Consider the following 27955-nt stretch of genomic DNA (forward strand, 5'->3'; position numbering starts at 1 on the left):
AAGAGGAGTTGGCTTAAGGCACACTTATAATCAAAAGCTAGTACATTTCTGGAACTGGAACTCTCCCCCGCTAGGAGAGTGCAGGTAGAAACCCCAGGGAAACAGATGGCATTTGCCGCTTTCCCCAAAGGTCAGACAATCTGGCTCAGCAGCCCACGGGGAAATGGATCCTATATTACCCGAGTCAGCACTAATGGAGCGGTTTGACGTCGTTATTCCTCTGGCTCCCAGACATATCAAAGCAGTGTGTTGCTCTCATTATTCTTTTGAGGCTGTACTGAAGCTATGGAATCTAAACTTCATGTGTGTGTTTTTCTGTGACAGATCATTCATGATCAGGGCAGTTACAGTTTCCTGGTCTGTGGAACCATCTTTGGAGCCTTGGCCTTTACTTTCTATATCTTCCTTCTATTTTTCCACAGGATGCACCCTCAGCCCCAGTCAGGTAAGAACTGCCAGCCTGTTCCCCCACCCCCTCGCACTCCTGAAAAGAAAGGAAGAGGGTGGGGCGGTATACGTTAGTGCAAAGCAAGCAGGGGGAGTTTGGAGTTTAAAAAATGCAAGGAAGTGTTTATTTTGCAGCTGCTTCCTGTCCCTTCTTCCTGCTCAGATGGGCCTACAATGCTCCAGCAGCCACACCCCCATTGACTTTCCTTACTTTTGGAAGTGAAGTATATTTCACTTCGTTTTCACAGGGAAAACAAAGTATATTTTATCAGAGGGAAGTGGGTGCGAGGGCGGGGGAGAATCTCCCCCATAAAACACCTCTCAAGTCTAAACCACATTTTTGTGGGAGGTATGTGTACACCTCCATGCCAGCACCACACGTGGCCCTTGGGGTCAAATAGGTTGTGCATCCAAGAGCCTGGTTTATGAGCCAATTGTAGACAAGACTTGGATCATTCAATGCAAGCCCCTGGATACATCTGTATTTGCTACAGTAAGCCTGTGAAGGAGAACTGCACATGTCAAATCTGCAGCTGATTCACACTGGGCAGAGCAATTGGCCATTGTTGTTGAGCGTAAGCCCACTGGGTGGTACCTAGAGACACAAGTCTCCAACCAAGACTGCATGTAGAGCAGGGGGGTTGAGGGGATGGTTTTGGGAAGGCCCCTCGCCCCCCCACTCCAGCATCCTGGCTTCGCTTCGGCTGGGTGGGCGCCCAGCCGAAGCAAAGTCAGGACGCTGGGGAGGCCGGAGGCTTCGGAACGGCACGCCCGGATGTTGCTCTCCCAGAGCGGCTTCCGGCCGGGCACACCGTTCCGAAGCTGCCCCACCCCAGCATCCTGGCTTCGCTTCAGCTGGGCAGGCAAGATGGAGTCCCGTGCCCAGGTCCCCGGGGGTTGGGGACCCCTGATGTAGAGGACCGCTTAAAGTCACCCTCTTGGGAAGGCATGCTGCATCCTAGCAACCTCCTCCTTAACTCTCAGTGGGTGGGTTTTGGCATTCCTTTTGTTTTGCAGATATGGATCTGTCACCTGACAAGCCGCCGCCACCAATAGGGGAAGTTGGACTTTATCAGAGCTAAAGGAAGCAGAGTTTTTTATTTGGATCAAGCACACAGTCCCTTCAGCTGAACAATTTGCTCTCACCGCCTGGTATAAAGCTACCTGAATTTTCTACAATTGGACTCGTTCGTTACAACTCTTCCCCATCAACCAGTCGTCCAATGTTACCAGAGGAAGTTCACTGCAGCAAGGCCTAAGAGACAAACTGCAGAATCCTAGAAGGGCTGAAAATTTTGATATATGGAAGTTTAACTCCTCTGGTAAACTAGTTCTGTTTAGGGGCTCAGGTGGTGAAAAGGTGTCTTGCTGTCATTTTACAGGCGTGGGCTAGGGAGGTCTCTCCGTGTTTTATATTCACTACAGCCAGGACATCTATAGATATGGGTGGGCACCCCCTCCTCATCTGGTAAGCTGTAAACTCTTTGTTGAAGGGGAATAAAAAGAAATTCGATCCCTGGTATTATATACAGCCATCCAGATTATTTTTTAAAAATGCATCAAATCACCACCCAGGTCATAGTATTCAAATCTTGTGTGTGTCCCCCAGATGGGATGTCACTATGTTCACAAGGTGATGGGATAGTACATAATGATGGGTTAAGGTCAGTTGAACCAGGATATGCTGGCCTGTTAAAATTAGCATGGTAGAAGATACAAAGAGAGTAGTTGGCTACTTTATTTGAAAGAAGGGACTAACTCCTGAAGTATGAAAGTTCTGAAGTACAGTAAGCCAAGTGTCAGGTCTCTTCCATTTGTGCAATATAATAATAGGTGCCTTCCGTGAGCAAAACTTGAGAGGTACTGAATATCCAGGCCATAGTAGCCATTTTCATGACTGCTATAAATGAAGGTATTGGGATAATTTAAGACATAGCTTTAGCAGAATTGAGCTGGTTTTGTTGCAAATGCTGTCCCGTGGATATACATGTGTATGTATATAAAGGAATGTTTAATATGATTGTTGTTGTCGCATGAACTCATGGAATGACTAAGATGGGACCCGGCAACTTCACTCAAGCAGAGCTATTTTGTCCAAGAGGCTTTTTGCATTGCTCATCTCAAAATTGTACAGTTATACTGAATTTATGTTGCCATTTGGCTTACAGATTGCTATGTTGCATGGGTATGCACCCTCATCTTTGATTTCCATGTTGTCCAAACCTTCAAATATACCTTCCTTGATTACAGACCTTGTGTGTTCTTGTGTCCTTAAATTATTATATATTAGCATGGACATAAGTGGATCATACGCGCCCGTTGGTCAGCAGGATTCTCGGACTAGAGGACAGAACCAGGTGAAGCTTAAACTGATTTAGCAAAGCTAGATCTAAAGCAAGGTTACGGTCTCCGGCTCACTTGAATGAGCAGTGCGACGGTGGAATCAGTTACCTAGGGAGGTTGTGGGCTCTCCCACACTAGAGGCCTTCAAGAGGCAGCTGGACAACCATCTGTCAGGGATGCTTTAGGGTGGATTCCTGCATTGAGCAGGGGGTTGGACTCGATGGCCTTGTAGGCCCCTTCCAACTCTGCTATTCTATGATTCTATGATCTTTGTTAAGGCTTAAGAATTTGGTATTACAAAACAAGCAGAAATGAGCTGTGGTTGTTCATGATCCCAACTTCCACTCAGGCAAGCAGAGGAGAGTAAAAGCTTCTGCTCCTGGCTTACAATAGTCTCCCATAAACTGGGACTGGAAGTTTTTAATCTTACCCCACTATGTACAGGGAGAAGAGTAGGCAGAGGCCCAAGCTTATATCTGCTTGTTAGCAAGCCATGTTTTGTGATATTTCATTTAAAGGCAGCTACTGAGTTTATAGTGTAACTTCCTACGGTAAACATAAGAGGAGAAAAAGTGCATGTTAAATAGTAAAAGTGTATTATAACTTTATATAAATTACACTACATTAGCATAATGCACTTTCCATATCATAGAGACACACTGGGTTGTGTCCAGTGTTAATCCTACTTGGAATAGACTCACTGAAATGAATGTGACTTAAATTAGATTAACATGGGATACAACACACTGTTATACACTGTAACTACTGACTGCTTCATTCTGGAAATTTTTGGTTGTTTACAGTGCAATCCTATACATGCCTACTCAGAAGTAAGCCCCACTATATTCAGTGGGCAAATGTGCATAGGACTGCAGCCTTCATGTCCTTTCACGTTAAGACACAGTGCTAAACAGAAGCTTAATTTCACAGTTGCTCCACTAATAAATCACTAGAAACTAGTGCAAAAAAGTATATGAGCTACATGACCAGACATTTTGATCCTTAGTTTAAAAAGCTATATTTAATTTCAACCAGATCATTACAGGAGTCAATTAGTATGCATACCTTGAGTTATGATCATACTGTTGCTCGTATATTTGGAGTGTCAATCTGCTAAGCTCTGGCTCCAATGAATCAGAATATGTATCTATCCCCCCAAAAAAGATGCTCATGCCCCTTTGCTCAGAAGATGCCTTTTTGTCCTTTGCCCGTTCCAACAATAACCATAGTCCAGCTAGGCAGATTTGGATTAGACACCACTGATGTTACATTTATATGGCAAAGCAGCGGACTGCTGCATTTAGTGTTGTCTATGCAGAAAGCTTCTTCGAATAATATTATTGCTTGCTACAAAAGGACTGCAATATTTCACTTTTGAAGATGCTATGGGAAAAGGAAATATTACATCGATTGCTTGCTAGGAGTGAAAAGGAAAGGGGAGATCTGAATTCATCCACCACCACCCACCTAATAATTTTGTTCAAGATTATGCATGGGCAGCCCTAGGTGCTGAATATAATGGGTCAAGCAACTGGACCCTGTCTGGGGGAAAGCCTGCTTTCTTGTATCGCTTGCCCCTGCCTATTAGGGCAAGTTCTTCACAGTCAGCCCTGCCATAGAGAAGAGTGATGTGATGTGCTTCAGGCAGTTCTAGTGAGTGAATGGAAGACAAGATGAAGGCAGGAATGGGGGATGAGGGTTGCAGTTTTACAAAGACTTCTGAAAGTGTGGCACTACTCCAGGCAGCAAAATGTCCTTTTTAATATGATTATATATCTATATCTCATATCATCTTCAGTGACAGCCAGTTGAATTTTCTTGCTAATTCATGCTCTTCAGTCAATCCAGAAATGAGCTAAATAGCTGCCGATACTTCAGATGGCATGAAGCACAGAAGTTAAACGACAACAACAGAAGGAGGAGGAGGAGGAGGAAGAGGCTCAAGGTACTCTACTCCTTCTGCAGCAAGATTCTCAAATTGTATCCTGATATCACACAAGTATTTTAGCTTTCAAGGCTACATCTGTGCCTTTGAGAGACACACAATGGTTCTTGGCAACAAATGTGCATCATTTAAATACATTCAAATCCAAGAATGCCACCATCACCTCAGACAGGCAGGAGACAAAGTTACATTATACACACAAGACGGGTTCTGACAGTACTTGGTGATTACATTATTGCCACCCTTTCAAGAGTTCAGAGGAAAAGGCTTATATAAAAAAAACCTGCACTACAGTTGAAACTACTTTCCACTGCTGCTGAAGGGGGAAACATTCACGATAACAAATTTCGTTAAAAAATATTTATTTAAAAAAATACAACTGTTTTGCAAGTCTGATTGCACATACTTATTAACATGATTTGCTACAATGTTTAAAGCCAACTTGCATTATTATACAAAGCAAATCCCTCTGTCAGTTCTTAAACAAAATATGTAGCAGTTCCCCCAATTTTTTTTCAAACCCCCCCACAAAAACTCACAACCCCCCCTTTTTTTTTTTTTTTGCACAAAAGTCTAAGGAATGAGGGGGGGGGAAGTCACCTGATTTCTCAGGAAAGACCTTCATTATGTTTGGATGTGCAATAATCAATATACACTAACCAAATCCATAAAATGGCATCACTGTGCAGTCCTTGAACACCATATGACTAACTTTGTACAATTCTTGGCCAACTCTGAAACACATTCTCTTATTTTTAAAAAATGTTTCTCAAGAAGCAGATTTTCTTCCCTTTCAAACATCTCAACATTATGAAGGTCTCCCTAATATCTTACCCAGAGGTGCTTCTAGTCAAGACAATAACACTGAAAAGTTACTTAGAACTTTGGCTATTTATGCAATTGCATTACATACCAGCATTATTTTACACAATGGCATTAACATACTGGGTATATAAAAAGGTACAGATTTTCAATTTTATATGTATATATAAAAAACAAGACTCCAAGAAGCCACTTTCTCCAGCTAACTTCACACAACAACTGTAGCAATAAGCAAAACATTTGCCGGATATCGAATCCTGACTAGACGGAGAACCAAATTCTCAAAGACAGCACATCCCATTTGCACATGTGTTCTCTCTTTGATGTGCCAACGCAGACCTCAGGATATCTGAGACTGTGCAGAGGGGGCAGAAGGCCCAACTAAACCCAAGGCTTTACCCGACTCTTTGCACTGGCACAAATGCTTCCCTAGGTGCAGGGGGTGCAGGAGGAGAAGCTAGAGACAATTATATTTCCTCTACGAAGAACAGTGCAAAGACCTTGGAAGCAAGGCAGGGTTCTGTAATAAAAAAAATCCCTTTTCCTTCTGCAAGCCTGCTGTGCTATACTCTTCGAAGTAAAAACAGACACACTCCTGTCACTCCTCCCTGCACTAGTTAGCATGGAGGGTTATCATGTCTCTAGAAGATGAAAAATCAAGAAACCTCTTTTTTCCTCCTGCCAGATATATACTGGGAAAAAGCAGACACTCCTCCAGAAACTGTAAGCATTTAGAAAAGGAAAGAATGAAAAACCAACTGTGTATTAGCTTATATTAAGTAAAACAGCAATTGCACGAACATGATCTGCCCTGTTATGCCAGATGAAATCCAGCAAAAACAGCTTTAACACAAAAGCATGAGAATACAGCAAAGTGGAGCATCTCTGAACGGCAATATCCACCACAGAGATGATCAGATCACTCCTGCGACTGTATAATGTCCAATATCAATGTAAGCCTATTTGAGATTCAACAGAAGCCTCCAAGCTCATCCCTTCACAAGGCTCTACAAAATGGCACGCACACACACACACACACACGTCATTAGAACGGCAGCAATAGGAAGCATTTCAAAGCACTGGGCTTACGTAACCATACTTCATTCTTAACTATACTTAATTCTGGCAGTTTTCATTTTCTGAAAATTCCCTGCTGGAGCAATATATGAACCAAGGGATATGTTCTGTGTCCTTAGTTTCCCCCCACCCCTCCCAACTTCTAGCTTTCCCTTCTGTAGCCTTACAAGATGTACAAACATACTGACTATGAACACAAGCAGAGAACAAAAGCATTAAGTATGCTACTGTACCTATCACACGCACTGTGATGTACATAAGGCCATCTGGTAACACTGCAGTAAAAACACAAATGATAGTTAAAAATGTATTTAGAACAAGACTTTGCCATACAAGGTTTACAAAGTATTCATTTAAAAGAACAATCTTAGAGCACATATTTAGAAGTCGGTGCAACTGAACAGCAAGACTGAAATTCAAACTTTAAAGCAAGGTTTCAGAACATACTAGCAAAGAAGACATCTCACGGTTCAAAACCTGTATATTCACCTCACCACTCTTTCCTCTACTAATTAAACAAAGTAGACCAAAGGGAGACTTTCTAAGGAGCCCCAGTACCTGTAACTAAAAGCTTCCAGTTATTAGTCTAGTGCTCAATTTATGTTATGGAATTCACTGCCCTAAGACGTTCCGATAACCCCTGGTTTGGAAGGGGAATAGATACATTTGGGGAGAAGACATCTTATTGGCAGCAATGGAACCGCTCACATTCCCCTTGAGGAAGGGCACTACTGAATACCAATTGTTGGGGGTCAAAAGGACTGTTACCTTCACGCCCTGTTTTTAGGCTTCTCAGTAGCATTTGGCTGATGCTACTAAGAAGGCAGAAAAGAAGGTGCTGATGGACCTTCAGCCTGATCCAGCAGGACCTTTTATGTTCTTACTGCGCAAAGATCTCCTACAGGAATCTCTGTCAGACTATTCCTTATCTTCATTCATGTCTGCCAGTGCAGAATATGTTGACTGCAAGCACTTTGGAGTGTCGCCTTTATGAAGGCATGCATTTTGAGTGGGCCATTTCAAATCTTCCTTTCAGAAGCCACACAAATATAGTCACCAAAATTTAAGTGGAGTGACTATTCAACTAAAGGCAAGTTCACTTGTTCAGTTTAAGTGCTGGCAACCGCGTGACATGCAACAGAAAAAGAAAAGGGCTTACTTGGCATGTTTGACTTCCATTGCCATGTGAAGGCCTATTGCAATCATGTGGCAACAGGCAACCATTTCAGCTACTTAGGCTATTAAATGGCAAGCCTCATTGTATGCATAAAGTTATACATGAATTCACTCTCAGATTTTAGTTTAAGATCTTCTGGGAGAAAATGACGTAGAATACTTTTACGTCTTGGCAAGTAGAATGTGGCATAACAGATTATGGTACTAGAAATCCTGAAAGTGCAAGACATTTTAAAAGCTGCAGCTACAAAGCACAGTACTTTCAAACATAAATAATAAATACTATCTAGATGCCCATCTGGGCCGTTTATATCTACAGAATATTCCTTAGAGTGCCAGTTTTTCCAAACAACTGGATTAGCTTCATCAGCTTGATATTCTATAGCACTAAGAAATGGGGAGGGAGAATACTAAAAAGAAAAGAAAAACAACTAGTTTCATGAACTTGAAGAGGGCTTTAGATCCATGTTTCACAAACAGCAGTTCAAACTGCTTTCAAAGTGTGCGCGTTTCAAAAACACATTTGTGGGGGGAGGATGGAACAGATATCCAAAGAAAAATGCTCACAGGGAAAAAAGAGTGATTTGTATCAAGCTTGCTGGGATGTATTGCCCCAACCAGTCAGGGCAGAAATGGAAATGGCTTATGAGCCCAGTTATGAGCCAATTATGAGCCCAGTTATGAGCCCTGCTCAGTTATGAGCCAATTGCAGACAACACATGGATCAGCCAATGCGGGACTCTGGATATATCCATATTTACTACAGTAACCTTGTGAAAGAAAAATGCACATGTAAAATCTGCAGGTGATTCATACTGGGCAGAGCAATTGCCCATAGTTCTTGGGCGTAAGCCCACTGGGTGGTATCTGGAGACACAAGCCTCCAACCACGACTACATGTATAGGACTGTGAAACGTGACTCTTTCGGGAAGGCGTGGACGGCATGCCGCGTTCTAACAAGCTTCTCCTTAACTCTCAGTGGATGGGTTTTGACATTTCTTTTGTTTTGTAATAGCAGCTGAAAGGAATTTTGCAGATATGGATCTGTCACCTGACAAGCCACCTCTGCCAACAGGGAAAGCTGGACTTTATCAGAGCTAAAGGAAGCGGAGAGTTTTTATTTGGATCAAGCCCACAATCCCTCCTTCTGAACAAGTTGCTTTCACCGCCTGCTTTAAACAACATGAATTTTCTACAGTCAGACTTGTTCGTTACAACTTCTTCCCATCAATTAATCGTCTCTCATTATGAGAACAGGGCTGAAAATTGTGATGTATGAAAGTTTTCATGTATGAAATGCCTGTGTTATCTAAACCTTAAAATATACCTTCCTTAGTTACACAACTTGTGTGCTCTTGTGTCCTTAAGTTATTACATATTAAAATGGTCATAGCTGGACCATTTGTGCCTGTTGGTTGGCGGGATTCCTCGATGAGAGAGCAGAACCTGGTGGGTCTTAATCTGATTCAGCAAAGCAAGATCTAAAGCAAGCTTACATACTCAGGGCCCTACTTGGGGAAGTTGGACTGGGACCTCAGGTAGGCCAGATTCAGCCTCCAAACCCCTGCAATAGATGACCACGGTCAGCTTTCCAGTTTCTCCCAATTTCAGTTTCCTTCTCAAAGAACCTGGACTGAGCCGTCTTTATGGTGTTTTGCTGAGTAAGGATAAGAGGTTGGAAAACCAAAACTGCCAACAAGAAAACGAAAGTCCTTGATGCTTGCTTATGATCTTGAAAAATAAAATTTAGCTTGCCAAGCATCACTTAATATTTGTTTTTAAAAACAGAACTCAAATCAAGATAGTCAGCTTGCTACAACACAGAGATGTGTTGTAGGAACAAATGTTTAGAGGCAATTACATATAAAAACAGACAACAAAACCTTAACTCAAGGCAGATAAATGAACAATTTAGAATATCCCTAAGACTATCAAAACTCTAAAGATAATATGTTGGCAATTCATGCCAACATATTAAGCAGAATAAAAAAATAGGATTTTCCTTTCTCTAACCATCTAAGAGAGACCGGACATATAACCAAGAGACTGTTTACTTTAAGAAAATGTAATCAGGTGCATCAATGAACTACACATACAAAGATAGCATCTGATGTTTGTTAGGTCAAATTTTAACTTCGCTTGCACAAACAGCTGAAAAATATTTAGCATGTAAAATATTGAGAGACGTTTACAACGCTGAATGCGTTCAAAAAGACTCTATTCATGAAAGCAATAAAGATCTGTTCACCTCTGGATCTCAATGAAACACAAACACAAAATAGCTATATTTACTCCAAATGTGTAATCACTAATAAAGTGAGGGAAGTGCTGCACCCTGGGATGGTAAGTAAGAGGACTTGAGTGCGCTTCACTAAAATCTGCTAGTGGCTAGCAAACATTAAAAAAGTGAATGGGTGCAGTGGCACAAGTTTACTATTGAAAGAAAGATAGATGGAGGAAGAGGAGGGCAGGTCAAACGGCCAGCAAGAAGGATGAAGAATCCTATCCAGACCAATTACAAAAAAAAGCTTTTACCAGTATAAATAGATTTTAAAAACAAAACAAAAACACAACTCTTTTAGTTACAGAGACAAGCTTGAACATGCAATGCCACAGTCTGCAAGCCTCAGTGCCAAATGCACCAGCCACTCCCAATTCTGGCTCCCAACAGTTCTCGTTCCTAAATGAAAAGCATCCATCACACAAGAGGCAGCAGCTATAAACCCTCAAATGACCTACGTGTCAAGGATGAGGCAGGCAGGCGCAGAGAGAGAGAGAGAGAGAGATCACAGAGAAATATAAAGCCTCCATAAAATGAAGCCCCAGAGCTCCATGAAATCACTAGGAACAGAAGAGCAACGCTTACACACCTCAGGATGGCCAAGCCAACTTCTCAGTGCATCTTTTTTGGGACTGGTGGGGGTGGATTGTGAAACTAGGCTAAACAGAACTGCTACCAAGATTATCTAAGTTTGGGCTCACTTGTGTATCTAAATATATGTACTGCACAGGTGCAGCACATACCGCACAAGACAGTACAATATTTGAACAAAGATAGCCTGATTTTTTTTCCCTTGGCAGAGGGAGACAGGAAAGCAAATCACTTAACTGCTGTTCTTTTAGGGCTCAAGAAGAAATTTAAAACAAAAATCTTGATTTTGAACGCTCTCCTACCCAATATGCAGTCAGCCTAGAGTGACTGCCCTTAAAAAAGTGCTGCTGCTCTTTTTTATTATTATTTTTTGCCCCGGAGGCAGTGTACAAATCAAGAACGCAGGATGCCTACTCTCGCTTACTACTTGCAATTATTTTTCGGCACGTCTGTAATAAAAAGAATCTATGAAATATTGCACATTCAATTTAGGCACAAACAGGTATGGGCCTTTTGACTCTATTCAATTATGTCTGGAACAGGAGCCAGCAATGTGCCACAGGCAACAGGCAGAGCACACTGTCTGCAGTCTCTTTGGGCCCTCTGCCACCTTCTTTTTGTTGCACCAGACATTTAACAAAAATGTTTGTAGAAGGACAGTCCATTAAGTCAGCTTTTGCCTTGTTCTCGTGAATGGTGCCTCACAAAAGATAGAAAGGATCTGGTTTCCTGATTTCAGTGCAGACACATCAGGAAATATCTTCTCCCTTTGTATGGTACTCAGTCTTGGGGCACTCTTAGAAATAGGAACACTCTCTGACATTGAGATCTTGTGGAAGTGCCTGAACAATGTGTGTCCCCCCCCCCCAACTGATCTTTAAAATGGGATGGATACAGAGAAGAGCATTTCAAGCGTCTCTCAAATCCAGCATTTTACTGTTGTTCTGAAGGGCCCATTTCAAATAAAGGCTCACTTTCCAGCATGTCTGCTGCTGAGGACTCCACTATAAGACATCATGATAGGAAAGCTAAATTTAGTTCTTACTAGGCAGGTGGCTAGCGCTCCCTAAGGCCAACCACCATGATCCCTACCTCTACATGCACACACCATCTGCGGACAGGACAATTATCAGACACCATTCCTGGTATTTGCCTTAACTTTCCAGGAAATAACTACCTGATGCTACAAGTCTTCAGGTGCTTTCACAAAGTGACTGATAGCCACTATAGCCACCCAGGGTCTGAGTGTGACATTTCAGGAAAAAATACTCTGGCTCCTCATGCATCTCCTTGAACTGAGCAATAACTACTTGGGTGTGGTACCCAAGTGTGGATAACTACTTGGCTATGGTGGTAGGTTACTACCACCATACTTCTCATTTCTGTTCTTACCTTATAAGCAAGACTTCTGCATCAGCAAGCCAGCATAACATTACCGGTAGTCTCAACTACCACCGTGCTGAAGAAATCACTCAGGATGGTTTGACCGCTGCTTTGCCACAAGGTTAAGTGCAGACTGAAAGCCGCTTTTAGCTCTTTCAGACTACAAGTAGCTCACGCCAATCGGCTCTTTCCCACCCACAACCTCCTCATCAGCAGGAACACTTCCTAATAACTGCACAATATTTCTAGCCTTCAGAGCCTCTACGTGTCGAAAACTTTAGCACAGCTCTTACTCAGATTGCCGGGGGAGGGGGGGATGGATCACCCAGAGGTGTTAGGGGCCAAGCCAAGCGATGCCTCTTCGTTAAGTATCTCATTTGTCGAAGAGGGAAAAAAGAATAAAATGTAAGCATCCACTTCTCAAATGTCTGATCTACACAAGACATTATCAAGCATCCAGACAGCACCACACACAGCATGCCAGATATATAAGGTTAACCCAGTGGCACAACAGATCTACTGCAAGGATCCTCAATTAGCATTATTTGCTAATTTAAATTCTTCACTGTCAGATATCAGGGGAATTTCTTTGATTTTTCTTTTCTGCCTACTAAGTAAAATCAGACTTAAAGCATTCAAATATTTCTAGACAATCACAGCAATTAATTCCACAACCTATACATTTCTGTACTATTCAAACTTACACACAATACCTGGGAGATGAACTGACATTTTCACTAAGGATATGCAGCTAGACCTTCTTTATCTATAGCGATCACCCTTAAGAGATTCTCTTCCATGCCACAGGAAAATCCATCTGTAAAGTTTCTCCTTACAAAGACACAAGATTTTTCTACTGGATCCCTGTATTAATAGAACAGAAATTATTAATTCTAAAAGAAAGCTTCTAATTTTTTAAAAAAATCCAAGTATTTCTTGGAATGCCAGCTTCCAATAGTGATAGGTATTTTGATATAAAAAACAAGAGGCAGGATGCAAAGCTATCAGTCAAAAGGGAAATTGTGTCTTTGATATCAGTTGCTGCAGATTCGATCATTGAGAAGCCTTCTTAGATCAAAACAAGTAAGGGAGAGAGGAGATAATGAAGAAGAGTCTCCAATTAAGGCATTTTCATATGAATTCCCTTATGACTCAAAGGGAATTTTTGCAAAGGCATTTGAACCAGGAATGGCAAAAGTCAAGTCAGTTTATACTGTGTCTGTGGAATTACAAACCACTCCTTAAAAACTGGATTACATAATTGTTGATTAAATGTCTTCTTCTTTTCCCCTTCGCAATCTGCCCTTTTCCCACAAAGCCATATGCTATGTCTTCTGTAAGTCTGGGGAGAAAGGCCCAGGAGTGGAGGGACCATCCATTCCTGACACAGTAAATGGTCCATGTGTATTCAGCACCGATGGAAACTATAAAACAAAAACAGATGTTAAGATTGCAGTTGTGTAAAAGGCTAGACTCTTTAAAATTATTCATCTGCTTCATGGAAATTATCAAATGGTCATCGTAAATGGATTCTCTGCATCCTTTTGACAGCTAAAAGAGTGATATTACAACACTGGAAGGATAAACATTCATCTCCTATAATGCAACAGATTGAGGACCTCATAACACTTTCAACATTTGAACAGGTGGCATATAGACAGCACCTTCAAATGGATACTTGTTTGGATATCTGATCCGCTTTTGTTGAAGCCTATATGTAATTGCTAGAAAGTTGTATATGTTTTATATACATTCATCACTATGGATATATACAAATCCATGTACTTATATAAAAAACTGGAATAAATAAAATAAAATGGGAACCCTTCACAGGCACCATTGAAGGTACCTGTAGGCGCAGGACCCCTGCACTAAATTATCCCCCACATCTGGAAAGAGGTGTGGCACAATTATGTTAAAGGGAACAATTAACTGTTCATCTTACCAGAAGAAAATGGTCCATGTTTACCCAATGACAAAACTATGCTTGCTATTCTGCATTAACATGGAAAAAATCCACTGTGTTAATGTTCATATTTCATTGAAAAGTTCCATTAAAGGAACAAAGGAAGATGTCACTGTCTAGCCTACTGTACATGAATTGGAAAGCCTCCAGGGAATCTTGTAGAGGAATTAAGGAAGCTACAAGCCTTGATGATAAACACTATGCCAGCACTGCCTTTCCTAACCAGAAAAGGAAATCCAGTTCGAACTATGGCTTTCAGTGCTAGCACTAAACATAGTTTGCCAGTTCACATGTCATGGCATGTGTAGTCAGCACTAAACAGAAAACCGAAAGTGGAGCCATGTGCAAGAGGAAAGAAGGGAACATAACAGCCTGAGGCTCATTTCTGATCCTCTGAAATATATAGAGTAGGGGTGGGGAATGAGTGGCCCTCCAGATATTATTGGACTCCAACTCCTAGCAGCCTTGGTCAGATAGTGACTAGGTGAGAGATGATGGGATTTGCAGTCCAACAACATATGGAGTGCCACAAATTCCCTGGCTCCAACATAGAGGATCATATAAATTTAGACTTCTACATGAATAAAGGAGCTCACATTTAAATGAACTTGTAAGTACAAGAAATATTTCCATTTCTTAAAAATTCCTCTCAGCTCTTTAACAGATCTCATCTGCAGTCATTTTCAGGAACTTACCTGGAAAAGGGTGTTAGCACCTGGTAATCTTGCTGGACTGAGGGGAGCAACTGGACTAAGAGTGCTCCAGAAATGGATACTTGAGAGCAAAGGGCTTGGGGTCAGCAAAATAGGCGTCTGCGAGACATATAGAACAACGTCACAAAATCAGTTTTGAGAGTATTTAATACCTGACACTCCCATTAACTTCAATGTAACTTGCAAGCACATAACACTAATGTGCCAAAGTGCTTACTTCAAGGAAACTCAGGTGGAACCAGACACCCAAAATGACAGTTGATCAACACTGGAAAGTCATCACTTAGGAGTATTATTTATTTATTTGTTTGTTTGTTTGTTTATTTAAAACATTTCTATCCCGCTCTATATCATTAAGATCTCAGGGCGACGTACAGATATTATAGTATACATCCTACAATACAGTGGGAGCTAGATGAAAGAGATTCCAGCAAAGATGACTCCCTTAAAAGTAATCTGATCTAATTCGCAACATCCCATGCTTTGTTCATGCTGCGTGCAAGTGAAAATAATATCTTACCCTACCCACGGCCCTCACAGAAATATTATGAAAAATGAACACCCAAAACTCAGTAGATATTTATTTACTCTACACAAACTTAATCTCAAAGACACACTGCAAAAACTGGGATGGACTTGGGACAATTATCTACGTTTTCCAGGTGCAGCAAGAACAGGAAACATAACAAGACTCCCACGCAGTGTCAGATCCTCACACCTATGGGAGAAAAACTTATAGGTTTTTCTCCCAACTTCATTTGGAATCCTACTATCCTATTTTCTGCTCAAGCAACATTAAGGAAGCAAAGCGAAGCAAGTGAACTGTACCCAATGGACTAGTAAAGCTCTCTTTAATATGAGTGAAGCCCTGAATGAGGCCATAAGATAGGACAGATTTCACATAACTTTAGAAAAATGTAACATATAACAGGGACGTAGCCCTGCAAGTTTCTCACTTGGTCCAGATGTATCCATTCCTACATCAGTAATGAAAGAAACACTAACGCAGCCACTCCCATATTATATTTCAAGTGACTCTTCCAAAGCAGCTATTAGTACTCTTAAGAGCAGTAGAGATCTAATATTCTCAGCCAATTAACCATGGTTAAATTATGGGGAACATGTCGTAAGACTGAATGTTCCCTACCATGTTCTCTTTTGTGAAGTGAGAATCCCACCTCCACCACCGTGTCTAAGCATTACTTCTGCAGCAACATTAACTGTAATGAAGACTGAGCAAAGGATTCCTCCTAAATCTAGGATCTGAACCTAGTTGCATTTCAGATCATGTGTTAAGCAGGAATCCTAGCTAAACCTAGCTATGTATAATGTTGCTGCAGGTGCAACAGTGAATTCTGCATCGATTAGGCAGGAGGGATCTGCACCCCAAAGGGAAGAGAAAGTAACTGCTTAGCCATGGTAAAATAATTAGGACCATTGAGTCTGCACTGGCCCTTACTGGAAACAAACATGAAAAATCAGCTTAGGAAGCTTGGACCTCTTGAAGGATTTCCATCTACAAAAGGTTCCAACAACTTAGACATTTGAGATCAACTCCACACCCTGCCTTCAACCCATACAGACTAGTATGATATAACGAACACACTTTGGTATTGTTGGCAATGTACCTGATGATAGGAAACCTAGGTGAGGATTCCATCTGGTCTCTTAAATTCTTACTTTCGCTCCCAACTTTCAAAGAATAGTTAGCACACCTCTTCTCAAGAGGTCACAGAACCAGCAGCCATTTTTTCCTACCAAACTTCCTGTCCTCCTACAGGATTTTGGTTAAAAATAAACAAAAGACAAGGTTACCTGTGAAAAAAGTGCTGGTGTAAGAGAAGCTGTAGGGAGAGAAGGGCTTAGTATTCCCAGTGGACTTGGGTCACTGCCGGTAATGACCAGAGTGGGAGCAATCTCCAGCCCTTTGGGCTTTCTAGTTCGGTTATGACGAAACTCTTTTTCTAGCAGGGAAGAACTCTGCTCTTTAAGTTCCAAGATTTGGCTTTGAGAACGTTCCAGCTGCTCGGTGTCTGTGTCTATAACCAGATCAGGATTAGAACTTAAAAGTGGCAAAGGAGACCTGGAAGGAACCTGGAGAGGAGGAGAAATGGAGGTTGCAGGAGGGGGAGGCGTGAAATTCGCGGTCAAGCTTGGCAAGGAGGCTGACGTTTCACTGGGAGCCCCTTTTGGTGTGACTAAAGACTCCAAGGCTTGGAGACTTTCATCTGAACCGGAAGAGGCAGCTGATATAGTAGAGGTCAGTTGAGCAGTAGAGGCCAGGGGAGACACTGAAGGCTTTTTGGAGGACACGGTCACAAATTTTATGACTGAAGGGGTTGGATCCTGAGGAGTTTTTTTCTCTGCCAGTTTCTCAGTTGGGTTTTCCATCTTGATTGGCTTAAAGAGTTTTACACAAGAGGAGGAATTCAGGGAGTTCAAAGTAAATGAAGAATATAGGCCTGAGTGGATATAGTCATTGCGGCTAGAGGACTTTGCAAAGGACTGATTCTTCTCTTTCCCACCATTTTCCATGTCCTTTGTAGCGTTGCTAGCATCCACACAGCCTGCCTGTGCCTCAGCATCACCCTCAATCCTGCCGACCGCTAGTGGATCCATATTCAAAATCTCCGGGTAAGACACAAATTTGTAAACAAACTTCTGACCGTTCACTTTTTTGATGATGTTCTGTGGAAACAGCAAAACATTAGAAGGCATCAGCCCCCCTTCTCCTGTTTAAATTCTTCCCATAAATGTGCTTCAATTGTTCAACCTGAGGTGGCCCCGCATCAATAAGGAAATGACTTATATTTGAGGGTGAGTATTATATGCTTATTTATTACAGGCTATGTTAGTCACTGTTAGGTCCTACTGACATGGCTGATTAGGTACCACTGTTCTCATTAGGAACCAAGCACAACTAAATTAGCCTGAATCCAACCCTATATTGATATTCCACTCTTCTTTTTGGAAGCTCAGAGTGGCTTACTTGGGGGTTCAGGGGTTACGCATCTATAGTCAGCCATCCTGGCTCTTCTAAGAGTATATATGTCCACTTAGTTTCAACAAGCCTACCGTATTTGGTGATTTCAGAATATTGACTGCTAAAAGAAAACATAATCATGTCTCTCCAAATGACCACCCACACACCAAAAAGGCCATTTACGATCACTACAAATAATAATTTAAATAAAACTACGCTGCAAACATTGATAATAACGGCACGGATTCAGTCAATTACCTACACATTTCACGGCCTTGATTCAGAAAGTAATGAAACTTAAGCACATTTCTGAAGACAGGCCACTTACACCAATGTGCGCACAGCATTGCAGCACCAAGGTTAAGTATTCAAAAGAGAGAACATTTATTAAGATTTCAACGTAGCTGAAGGAAAATGAGCAGCTGAAACATGGAACAGCATGAGCTGCAGCCATTTCAGTGCACCTAAGCAATGTCTGGTGGCACTCATTTCCTTCCGTACTTATTGAAGTCTTGAATATTTGCATCTGTATACTGCAAAGCTACATGCAATGCTGAATAGCCAACCCAGTGCTATCCCAACTTCAGTTCTAATATGCCAGTGGGAGTTGATGTTATCTCCGAAACACTTATTTTCATATCCCAGCCACCCATACTAGCAGAGCTGCAAATTAAGGGCTTAATCCTATAACTTCTGCCCTCAGTACTCATAAGCCTCTGAACCCAGAGGTTAATGAGCATCAAGTGCAGAGCAAGAGAAGGGCAGACACTACTTAGCCTCCACTACTACTCTTGCTCTGCATTTTTTGCTGGATGGGCTTTTTTGGCCATCTAGCTGTAGTGTTTTGGGGGGGGGGGAAGAAGTCTGGAGAGCCTGAGGATACCTTGTATCCCAGCCTCTCCAGTCCATCTCTTCCCTGCCCACCAGAATGCCTCCTTTACCCACTCCCTGAAGTTGAGTTCCCAACCTCAGAGAGGCAGCCGGCGCAATTCTTTCCATGATGGCTTCGAGGGGAAGGAGGGTTCAAAGCACACATTGCCAGATCCAAGGTTGCCGCGCTGTCTCCAACCTCAGATCCAGGAATCCGAAGTATCATATGCCCCCTAGCCTCAGATGCTGTCTAGGAGCCATACGATTGCTCACCCAAATAATTTATTAGGAGTTCATGAAATACCACTAACCACCTTTCCCAGACAGTGCTGAACAGACCTTTTCTGGTGTGCCTGCGGTTTTGGAAAAGCAGTGCCTTTCCAGCAGAGGTGGGGCAGCTTCCCACACCATTTGCTATTTTGGAGAACACAATGACAATATAGCTGGGGGGCGGGGGCAGAGAGAGAAAGTGGGGGAAATCTAGCAGGCTACTCAGCAATGAACCTAATGCAGAATACTTTAGGAGAGAGCCAAATACAAAATACAATTATTTTGTATTGATAGGGCTTCCATTTTCCCTAAATGTGTACTCTTTGGTGATTTGACGCTACTTTTCATGGAAAGCCTCCACTAAAGTCAGATTTTTCCATACATTATTAAAATTAAGCATTCAAACCTATAAAAGCTGAGGGCATACACATTTAAATCAGAGGCACAAGAAATGGAGCTGTTAGATACCCACGCTTGTTCAGCAAACAACGCAAGAGGTTGGGTAGCATGGGAGGTTAATTGCTTGACAGCTAACCCACCCAGCGTGGGTTGTTGTTGAACCATGGATTATCAAGCTGGCTGAACACAGTGGCTGGGTTCACACAACACACTAACCCACCATGGGTTATTGTGTTGTCTCAATGCAGCACATTTTCTGTAAGGTGGGTTATCATGTTGTCTGAACGCAGCACATTTTCCACAGGATTGCTCGTTAACCACCATGAACAACCCAGCAACAAGCCATGGGTTCTCAAAGTGGCTTATTCAAGAAAAATAAATTATAGTGCATGGTTATTAAGCCACCCTGGGGAAAACGTGCTGCCTTCAGACAACACGTTAGCCCATCCTGCAGAACACATGCTGACAACACAATGACCCACAGTGGGTTAGTGTCTTGTGTGAACCCAGCCACTCTATGTCATAAGACTTACTCAATGCACCTGAGGTAAAGCACACAAGCAACACCCTTCTTATTTGCCACTAGCCAGCAGCAATGCCAACACCTATGTGCTTGAAGTGAATGAGAAAAGCAAAGGCATTCATTAAGCGGAAGCTGCAATTCCAGAGGGTCCAACATCCGAGGGAAACAAGAGGCCAAGTTACCTTCACATAATAATATCGGAGAGCGCGACTGAGTTTGTCGTAGTTCATACTGGGCTTGTTCTTACGGATCCCCCAGAGGCGAGCCACTTCTTCTGCCTGGAGAAGTTTGAACTCTCCGTCATTGGAGGTCCAACAGATGATATCCTTCTTCCGAGGCTCCTGAAGGAGTTGCAAAAGGAACTGCCACAAGGTGATAGCACTGTCCATAGCAGTGAGCTGGAATTCAGAAGGAGAGAGAGGAGAGATGGTGGTCATAGGGGGTCATATTTATCTCCCCTAAGTGGAGATGGGCAGCAGGGATTCTGTATTGACAACGACTTATGCCACCAGACAAGAAAGATGGATTGCCAATAGAAACCAAACATGAATGCTTAGGAGACCCACATTATCTGCACTCTCAGCTTTTCCACATGGGACTACACATAGCCTCATTTCGCTAAATCAGGTCAGTTTGGAGTCCCACTGACTCATTGCATTGATCTGCAAAAAGCTCTTGCGTGCTTCCACTTCTGACTAGCTTCAAAAGAAATTGTGCCACTGTAGCAGCCAAATAAGACTTCACCCTCCATTCAAGACAAAAATAGCCCACACAAAAACAAAGCAACTGCAATGCAACCACAATTACAATTTACCCTTTTTCCCTTGAGAGAAAAAAGTGCTTCAAAAAAGCTTCTGGGTTGTATCCAAGATCTGCATTCCACAAGACGAAAGGATCTTTTGCAAGAGGAAGGGATCTCTGCCTGATTTGGGGGGTCTCCTCCCCCATAGCTCACCCCATTCAGCAAGGTCTCCTGTCTCACTGTGTAGCATTTTCAGAGGGCTGGATGGGCTGCCCTGGGAAGGAGTGGGCAGGCAATTCCACTTCTGCCAATGCAGTTGATCCAGTTTAAATCTAGATTCAACACTCTGTGTTCAAGGATTGAACTCCATGTTGCTTTTAGCATCGAAATCAGGGCCGGTACTACAATAGAGGCCACTCAGGCGGCTGCCTAGAGCGCCAAGCTAAAAGGGGTGCAGGGCACAGTGCAGCACTCACATGCCCGGCTGGAGGATTCAGCTGGGCCTGGGCAGGCGAGATGGCGCCTGCCCAGCTGAAGCGAAGCCAGGGACACTGGAGTGGGGGAGGGGTGGCTCCACAGCCGGGGAGCCATGTGAGTTGGCAATTTGTAAGTTCTGTTTTTAGTTTACTTTTTCCTCCAAATACCTATAAGTGGAGTATGTAGGAGGGGTCCCCAGTTATATACAGCAGATACATATAGCACTCAATGCAAGATCCTTCATGGATGGAAATATTCACCTGAACATGTACTGGCCTTGCTTCACTTCAGCAGGTATCCAACAGTGGCCATACCCTTTGCGAGATCCAGTCTTTTAATGGGTGCTGTCTTCTGTATCCCCTTCCTCCAAGTTAAAACCAGGGGCCAAAGAGAGATGTGGAGACAGCAAAGTAGACAGCACAAGGACTTATTTGGAAGACCACAATGAGGATGGCCCTTGAGCGTTAGGACAACACTGCCTTCTGGCACAACTAATTTCTGGAACACACGTACCACCAATTCTACTGGGGTTTTGTTTTTGTTTTTTGCACATTCATACTGAAGTAATAAAAGATTTTGGTGTTAATTCTGTTGCTGAATAATTCATCTATACAAGTAGTAAGAAAGAATCTGCAGAAGGAGAAAATAGGCAGCCTAATCAGAAAGTCCCTGGTTAGTCCTCATCTTGAGCATTGTGTCCAGTTCTGGGCACCACATTTCAAGAAGGATGCAGACAAGCTGGAGTGGGTTCAGAGGACGGCAACAAGGATGATTAGGGGTCTGCAAACAAAGCCTTATGAAGAGGAACTGAAAAAACTGGGCATGTTTAGCCTGGAGAATAGAAGACTGAGGGGAGACATGAGAGTACCCTTCAAATACTTAAAAGGTTGTCACACAGAGGAGGGCCAGGATCTCTTCTCGATCCTCCCAGAGTGCAGGACATGGAATAATAGGCTCAAGTTACAGGAAGCCAGATTCCGGCTGGATATCAGGAAAAACTTCCTGACTGTTAGAGCAGTATGACATTGGAACCAGTTACCTAGGGAGGTTGTGGGCTCTCCCACACTGGAGGCATTCAAGAGGCAGCTGGGCAGCCATCTGTCAGGTATGCTTTAAAGTAGATTCCTGCATTGAGCAGGGGGTTGGACTCAATGGCCTTATAGGTCCCTTCCAACTCTACTATTCTTTGATTCTATGAAATGTAAAAAGATTGGCATAACAATATTATGCCATAGGGCAGGGTTTTCTCTTTTAGGCGGAGTCATCTTATAACGGTATCTTGCCAAGTGAACTGGTCACTCAAGGGATTCAACACATACACCAAGAACATCTAAAGTATTAGCAGGATATCCTTGTCGCGCTGTTCCACTGACTGCACTGCTAAGGAAACAGGCACACTGCCAGTGACGTGGAGTGTGCCAGAGTATCCACAAGTTTCTCGAGCTGTGCTGAAGGCTGCTCTAGAGGGTCTCCCAAGTTTGGGGAACATCTTTCAGGTGTCAACAGTAGAAAGGACAGTCTTGAGAGATCCTGGTGAACGTTTTGTGGCTTTCCACATAGTCCTCTAGATCAGTCACAATCTCTATTTTTTTTTAGAAGTGAAGTATCAAAACTGTCTTTAGCAACAAAACAGGGAATTCTGAAAAAAGGATACGTTCGTAAGTGTACCTAAATCTATTCAGATTCAAAGAGATATTGGTATTTTTATCACTGCTAAGCTAAGTGTTAAATTGGTCACAATTCTTATTGTTGCAGTCAGTAATAAGCCAAAGAGTCAACTCACCACCACCACCACGCCACACTGTAATGATCCTGAGATTATATTTTCCAGGAAATTTTCCTTGAGGTTACCCTTGATTCCTTCCTGTCTGCAAGCCTCCAAGAAGCATTTATCCACTAGATACAACTTGCATAGGTGTGTTTGCTGAAAAGTATGTTGCTCTCTATTGTGTATATTATTTTTGTGGGTGCTAAAGGCTTTTTGTGGGTCCTGTGATTGAATGATGGGTTTGAATCTTACAGTTTTATTTAATATGTATATTATTAATGCCTACGAAGTGGAGGGTGATTCATTAATGTAATAAACAACAGGACTATATACAATTAAGATGCTATGGCAATGACAGCTATTTCCTAAAAACATTAGCCCCCAAACCCATAAGACAAGCAGCATAATAAGTGAGGGGGAACTCAAATAACAATTGAGAATAAATATAATCGATGTAATAGGCTCTAATGTAGCTGCAGCCATAGAAAGTCTGGAAACATTAGGTGTATCAGTAGCTGACAATTCCAGCTCCTTACACATTCCAGAGGCTGCTACCTAAGTCACTATGTACACACATGGAAGAGAACTACATATACCTCTAGACCAGACTTTTAAAGTTTCTATTGCAGCTGCTCAAATGGCTGAGTGGGCAAGCCACTTTTCTTTTCAAAGTTGGTTTGCCCATTTGACTTGCAGCTGGAGAACAAACTCCAAACACTTCCAGCTACATACACAGATGAAGAAAAGTTATTCCCCACATGCACAAGTACTCAACATACTCATGGTCTACAGCTATGATTCTCTATACACATACAAAGCTGAAGTTAACATTTGGGATTTAATTCAGTTGAAGCAAAAATCTTGATCCACCCAGTCGATAGATAAGCATAAAATCTACTGCATCAGAGCCAGGATTCAAAATCTACTTGAGGACCAGAGAATGGTCTTGAGTCACATGATGAAGCTAAAATATGTAAGCTATTCTGAAGTCCTCAACTTTTGATGTCTTAAGAGAGACGCACAAAATCAGAGAGAGGAAAATGTTTGTATGTTTAATGATGTTTTAATTATATGCTGTAAACCTTTGATTACTATCAAATGGGAAAGTGCCCTATACCTTTAAAAAGAAAAGAGAAACAGTTGCAAGCATAATTTTTAAAAGTTATATTTTAGTACATCAGAGAGACAGTTGCATTCTGACTAATACATTTAAACAACACTCTGTTCCTAACATCAGCAAATATAATTGAAAAATACAAATTGGGAGCCCACAAAGAATTGAGGGGAGGGGGAAGAAACCATGAGAACCATAGTGCTATGGTTCAGAGTTCGGGCAGCTACCCCTAAACCCTCCAATACGGTATGTGGGAATGGTGGATTACACCCTCCTGGTGCTTTATGTAAGAATGGGCAGGGAATTGAACATGAGGAACAGGCACCAGCCTGTGGACATCCACCCAACCTCACTTTGCCCCACAAGTTCCTTTAAGGTGTTGGGGTCTGCCCTCTTTACAATTTAACTAGTCCTTTGGGGGAAGGTTAATTTGCATCAGAGGAAGCACTTTTCTCTTTGATCAAATTATCCACCAAAAAGCCCTTCTGAAGCAGAAAAGGATGAAGATCCCCAAACAGGTGGGCAACCTGCAGCCCTCGGCCTAATTTCAAAAGCTATCTGCATGCGATCACTTCAGGCCTCTGGCAAGAGCAACCTGTTCTTTCCTGTAGTCCACTGCATGGGAAGGAAGAGGGAGAGTGAACAGCAGGAAGAAGGTGGCAGGAAGAGAGGGAGTGAAGAGAGTTGGCTCTGACCCCCTGCTCGCTCCTGGCTTTGGTCCCACTCACCACCAACGTGAAGCCCCTGACAGATTACCTATGAGGGAGTGAAACCCTCAACAGAGAAAAGGTCCCCCACTTCTGTTAAAATAATGGTGGGGGGATGAGTTCCATCGGTCATGCATCCCCAGATTGTAATTCCTCTCTGCATTCTTCTCTCTGAAGGCAAGCGAACACCAGGCCTAACACCCATCCAGACCTGGAGAGTCCTCCCAGGAAGCAGAAACCAACCCCTTCTCTCTGCATGGCTTCTTTTACCATCCACTTTGCTATTATATCGTTGCTTAGAAAATGTTGTTTTAAGCAAATGCTTAGGATCTCATAAGCATTTCCAGTGAACAAATCAAAGTTCACAGGAGAAAGGGTAAGCTTACAGAGTTGTTTACAAATAGCTACTGTAGCCTTCCAGAGATCAAAGTCCTGAACGAAATGCGAGATTTCAATGCTTTAGCAGCTGCTTTCATCCAAGTTCTTGGCATGAATGCACATGCGCACATGTATGCTCACACACAGAGGTTTCTCCACCCACTTCAGCCCACAAAACAAAGCCCTCGTGTTTTCGTACAAATAACTCAGACACTGATACAGCGTCCCACCTCACTTACAGCTCTACAGCTAAGCTTTCAGAAGCATTTCTGCAACGATCTTTAACATATACACACACAGCAAGAAGTTCTTGCGTACAGTATTAACAAACTTTCAACTCCCCCACCCAAGGGAAGTGGGGCAGGAGTTCCTCTGCTGAAAAATGCTAAAATGAGCAAATCCAGCTGGTAAATATGAACCCCCCCTCTGCCAGCTTTGGAGCTTTCAAAAATATACATTGGTTTATTTTTCCAGTTAGCTCCTACCAGCCACAAAAACATCCTGCCCTGTCTCTCTGCTCCAGTTGCCACCCACTACTGTCACTGCATCGTTTGGCCAGGGTAGCAGCAAACAGAACACAGCAGAAAGTTAGGGAAACAGGTATGTAGCAAGCAAGTGGCATATAGGTATTTTAATGTGATGGCAATAAGGAAGAAGGGGGCTGCGTTGGATGAGATAAGAAGGCAATAAAACAAGCAGAGATAAGATAGGGGTTATTAAGGAAAGAGGAAAATCCCTTAGAACGAGAGCCTAAGTTGCTGCAAGAATAAGGGTGTGCAGAAGGTAAACAGGGATCTACTCGTAGATCTCTAGGTGATTTGCAGTAGATTGCAAGTTTCTAACTACCTATTGTTTAACAATACAAACTAATAGACTTTTCCCTACCCATGCTGGAAAAGAATGCTTGCGAGGGAACCAGGTATGGACTACTGTGTGCAATACTTGTAAGATAAGTTCTGGTATGGATCACAAATTTCTGAACTGAGTATGCACTCAGAGGCACCCTGTTCATTAACTCTTAATATATATTCACATACCTGGGGTACTATTTCGCACTTTGCTCAAGGTTCTAGTAAAAACCAAAGTAGATCTTGCAAGCCTGAAGTTTGTTCACCCTCGGATTAAAATAAGACAAGGGATGATCATGAAAATATTGTGGATGTGAGGATATACTAGAACATTCTGAAACGTCTGAATGGGGTAGGAAAGAGTAAGCAAGTTGTGGGGGAGAAAGGTTAGGAGGGGTTTCAGAAAAAAAACAGCAACTTATAGGCTCAAGAGCTTCAGCAAGACTTTGTACTAGGGGCAGCGGGAAGACAAGACAACACAGAAGTATGTCTAGAGTTCAGGAGCACTAGGAGAGGAAACAGTGGGAACAGAGGGAGATGCCTGGGGTGTGCAACACCTATCACATAACATGGATTTCTAACTGTTTTAAGCATTCACAATCAGGATTTGTTAGAAATAAGTTCAAGTGTGTGTTCATGTGGAATTAAAGACTGTGATCTTGCAGAGGCACAGGTCATGTTCACATACGTAATTTCAGTTTAACAAACACTTTTAAAGTCTTAGCCCTCATTCGCACAGTGAAGCTGAACACGAGCATGGATTTTTCTTTTAAGAGTTTGGGCAACCATTCCAAGAGAAGGGCCTATTCTTCTTCTTGCCAGGCTGTGTGTCTGCCCATTATGAAACAGCAAAAAACAACTCCTAGAAGCTCCACATTACCTCTTGTTATTATGAAACATGCAACCAGTACAGAGGTTGTGTCCTCCCGAATAACTCCTGCAGAATTACCCAACACACCTTGCTTACATTCATGCAAATGCAGGAACTGTCACAAGTAACAATAGCTAGAACTTGTGTGTGAAGGAGAGCAGGGTGGGGCAAGGGCCCCAAGGTGACAGGACAAGAGATCCTGAAGAGGGGGGCAACTGGGAAGATAACAGCAGGCCTTAAGGGTCACATCTGAAAATTTCAGGCAGGGCAGAATGGAGCATTAGGGTTAAATTCCACAGGCTGAGATTGGGAGTGAAACCCCAAGGGTAGTAGGACAATGTAAAGATGTGAGGAAGAATTAGTGCAGTCCTGCCAGTATAGTCTGGCAGATGCAGATTTGGGCTGGTTAGACCAGGAAGACAGTTCCAAATATATGCTCAGTCAATCTCACACGTTCTATCTCGCTCTCTGCCTCAGTTTTTCATCTGTAAAATGAGAGGAGTAGTTACAATAGAACTGCTATGATGAATGATAACACAAGGCAGCATGTGTTATCAGTAGTGGTGTATGAATTAATAATCAGAAAATGATTAATAAAATCAAGTTAGCAATTACAGAAGGAGGTGAGTAAGCAGACATCTGTCAGGGCAGAGTTGACAGCAAACGGGGAAAGGCATAAAGGAACTCCAGCAGATGACAAGGGGAACTGCTAAGCACCCCATATAGAATCACGAAGCACAGGGCAATGGAGGGAGGCGGTGGGGGGTGGGGGGAGGAAAGAGAAGCTGGACTTCACCTTTATCAGGTTTCAGGCCCGGAACCTTTTATGAAAACCCCAGTTCAACGCTTGAATGTGCATATTAATAATAAGGATGGTTCCCTGAGCATGTGCAGAGTGTATTTCTTCACCCTCTGCAACTAGAGTAATCTCTCACATAAGAAGGATTAGGGGCCGGGGCTCACAGTCCACGGTGTGTGTATCTTGCAGGACGAACCTGGTCGAATTCGGGGGGGTGGCCAAGGCGGTGGGAGGGGGGGAAGAAGGGTCCCGGGCCGGCCCCGCACTCACCTAGGCGGAGCGCCCCGGGCGCCAGGCGTCCCCGTACGACGGCAGGTGCTGAGCTCCCTGCCGAGTCTCTGCCTTTCATGGCCGGCAGCCTCCACGGAGACTCGAACTTCGGGTCCCCATTCCGTCGCGGCCAAAACCGACACAGGGACGCGCGTTGCAAGACTCGTCTTGCAGACCAGTCACTTACTCCG

The 27955-nt window shown here is 42.8% G+C and overlaps 2 protein-coding genes across 4 annotated transcripts in view; one reads left to right on the top strand and one right to left on the bottom strand.

Annotated features, from left to right (window-relative positions):
• The window catches only part of MFSD4A (major facilitator superfamily domain containing 4A), a 60369-nt gene extending 51457 nt beyond the window's left edge, over positions 1-8912 (top strand). The window contains exons 9-10 of one of the 2 annotated variants that reach the window (XM_063142706.1): positions 325-445; positions 8848-8912. In XM_063142706.1, the coding sequence (XP_062998776.1) occupies positions 325-445; positions 8848-8912 (186 nt within the window). Of the gene's footprint in view, positions 1-324; positions 446-1464; positions 2697-8847 lie in introns of those variants that run through there. The other variant, XM_063142697.1, reaches the window with a different exon arrangement.
• Positions 5081-27955, bottom strand: ELK4 (ETS transcription factor ELK4). 2 transcript variants are annotated; one of them, XR_010026215.1, is made up of 6 exons: positions 27765-27955; positions 19973-20188; positions 16561-17433; positions 14728-14844; positions 12780-13490; positions 5081-6909 (listed from the first exon to the last, which is right to left on the bottom strand). XR_010026215.1 is itself a non-coding variant. In XM_063142731.1 (5 exons), the coding sequence occupies exons 2-5, from the start codon at positions 20177-20179 to the stop codon at positions 13392-13394; spliced, it is 1296 nt and encodes a 431-aa protein (XP_062998801.1). In that variant the 5' UTR covers positions 20180-20188; positions 27765-27955; the 3' UTR covers positions 5081-13391. The 2 variants fall into 2 exon arrangements, 1 of the variants encoding a protein (XP_062998801.1); XM_063142731.1 differs by having other exon boundaries at positions 5081-13490.

Source organism: Elgaria multicarinata, chromosome 1 (genome assembly GCF_023053635.1).
Source record: "Elgaria multicarinata webbii isolate HBS135686 ecotype San Diego chromosome 1, rElgMul1.1.pri, whole genome shotgun sequence".
Lineage (NCBI taxonomy): Eukaryota > Metazoa > Chordata > Lepidosauria > Squamata > Anguidae > Elgaria > Elgaria multicarinata.

What these genes read in the sequence shown, in the direction of transcription:
- ELK4 (XM_063142731.1), bottom strand. Translation starts at nt 20,179, where the DNA reads ATGGACAGTGCTATCACCTTGTGGCAGTTCCTTTTGCAACTCCTTCAG. An exon ending in TCCGATATTATTATGTGAAG is followed by an intron (nt 17,434 to 19,972) that starts GTAACTTGGCCT and finishes CTGTTTCCACAG; the next exon opens with AACATCATCAAAAAAGTGAA. An exon ending in CACCAGCACTTTTTTCACAG is followed by an intron (nt 14,845 to 16,560) that starts GTAACCTTGTCT and finishes TATGTCTCGCAG; the next exon opens with ACGCCTATTTTGCTGACCCC.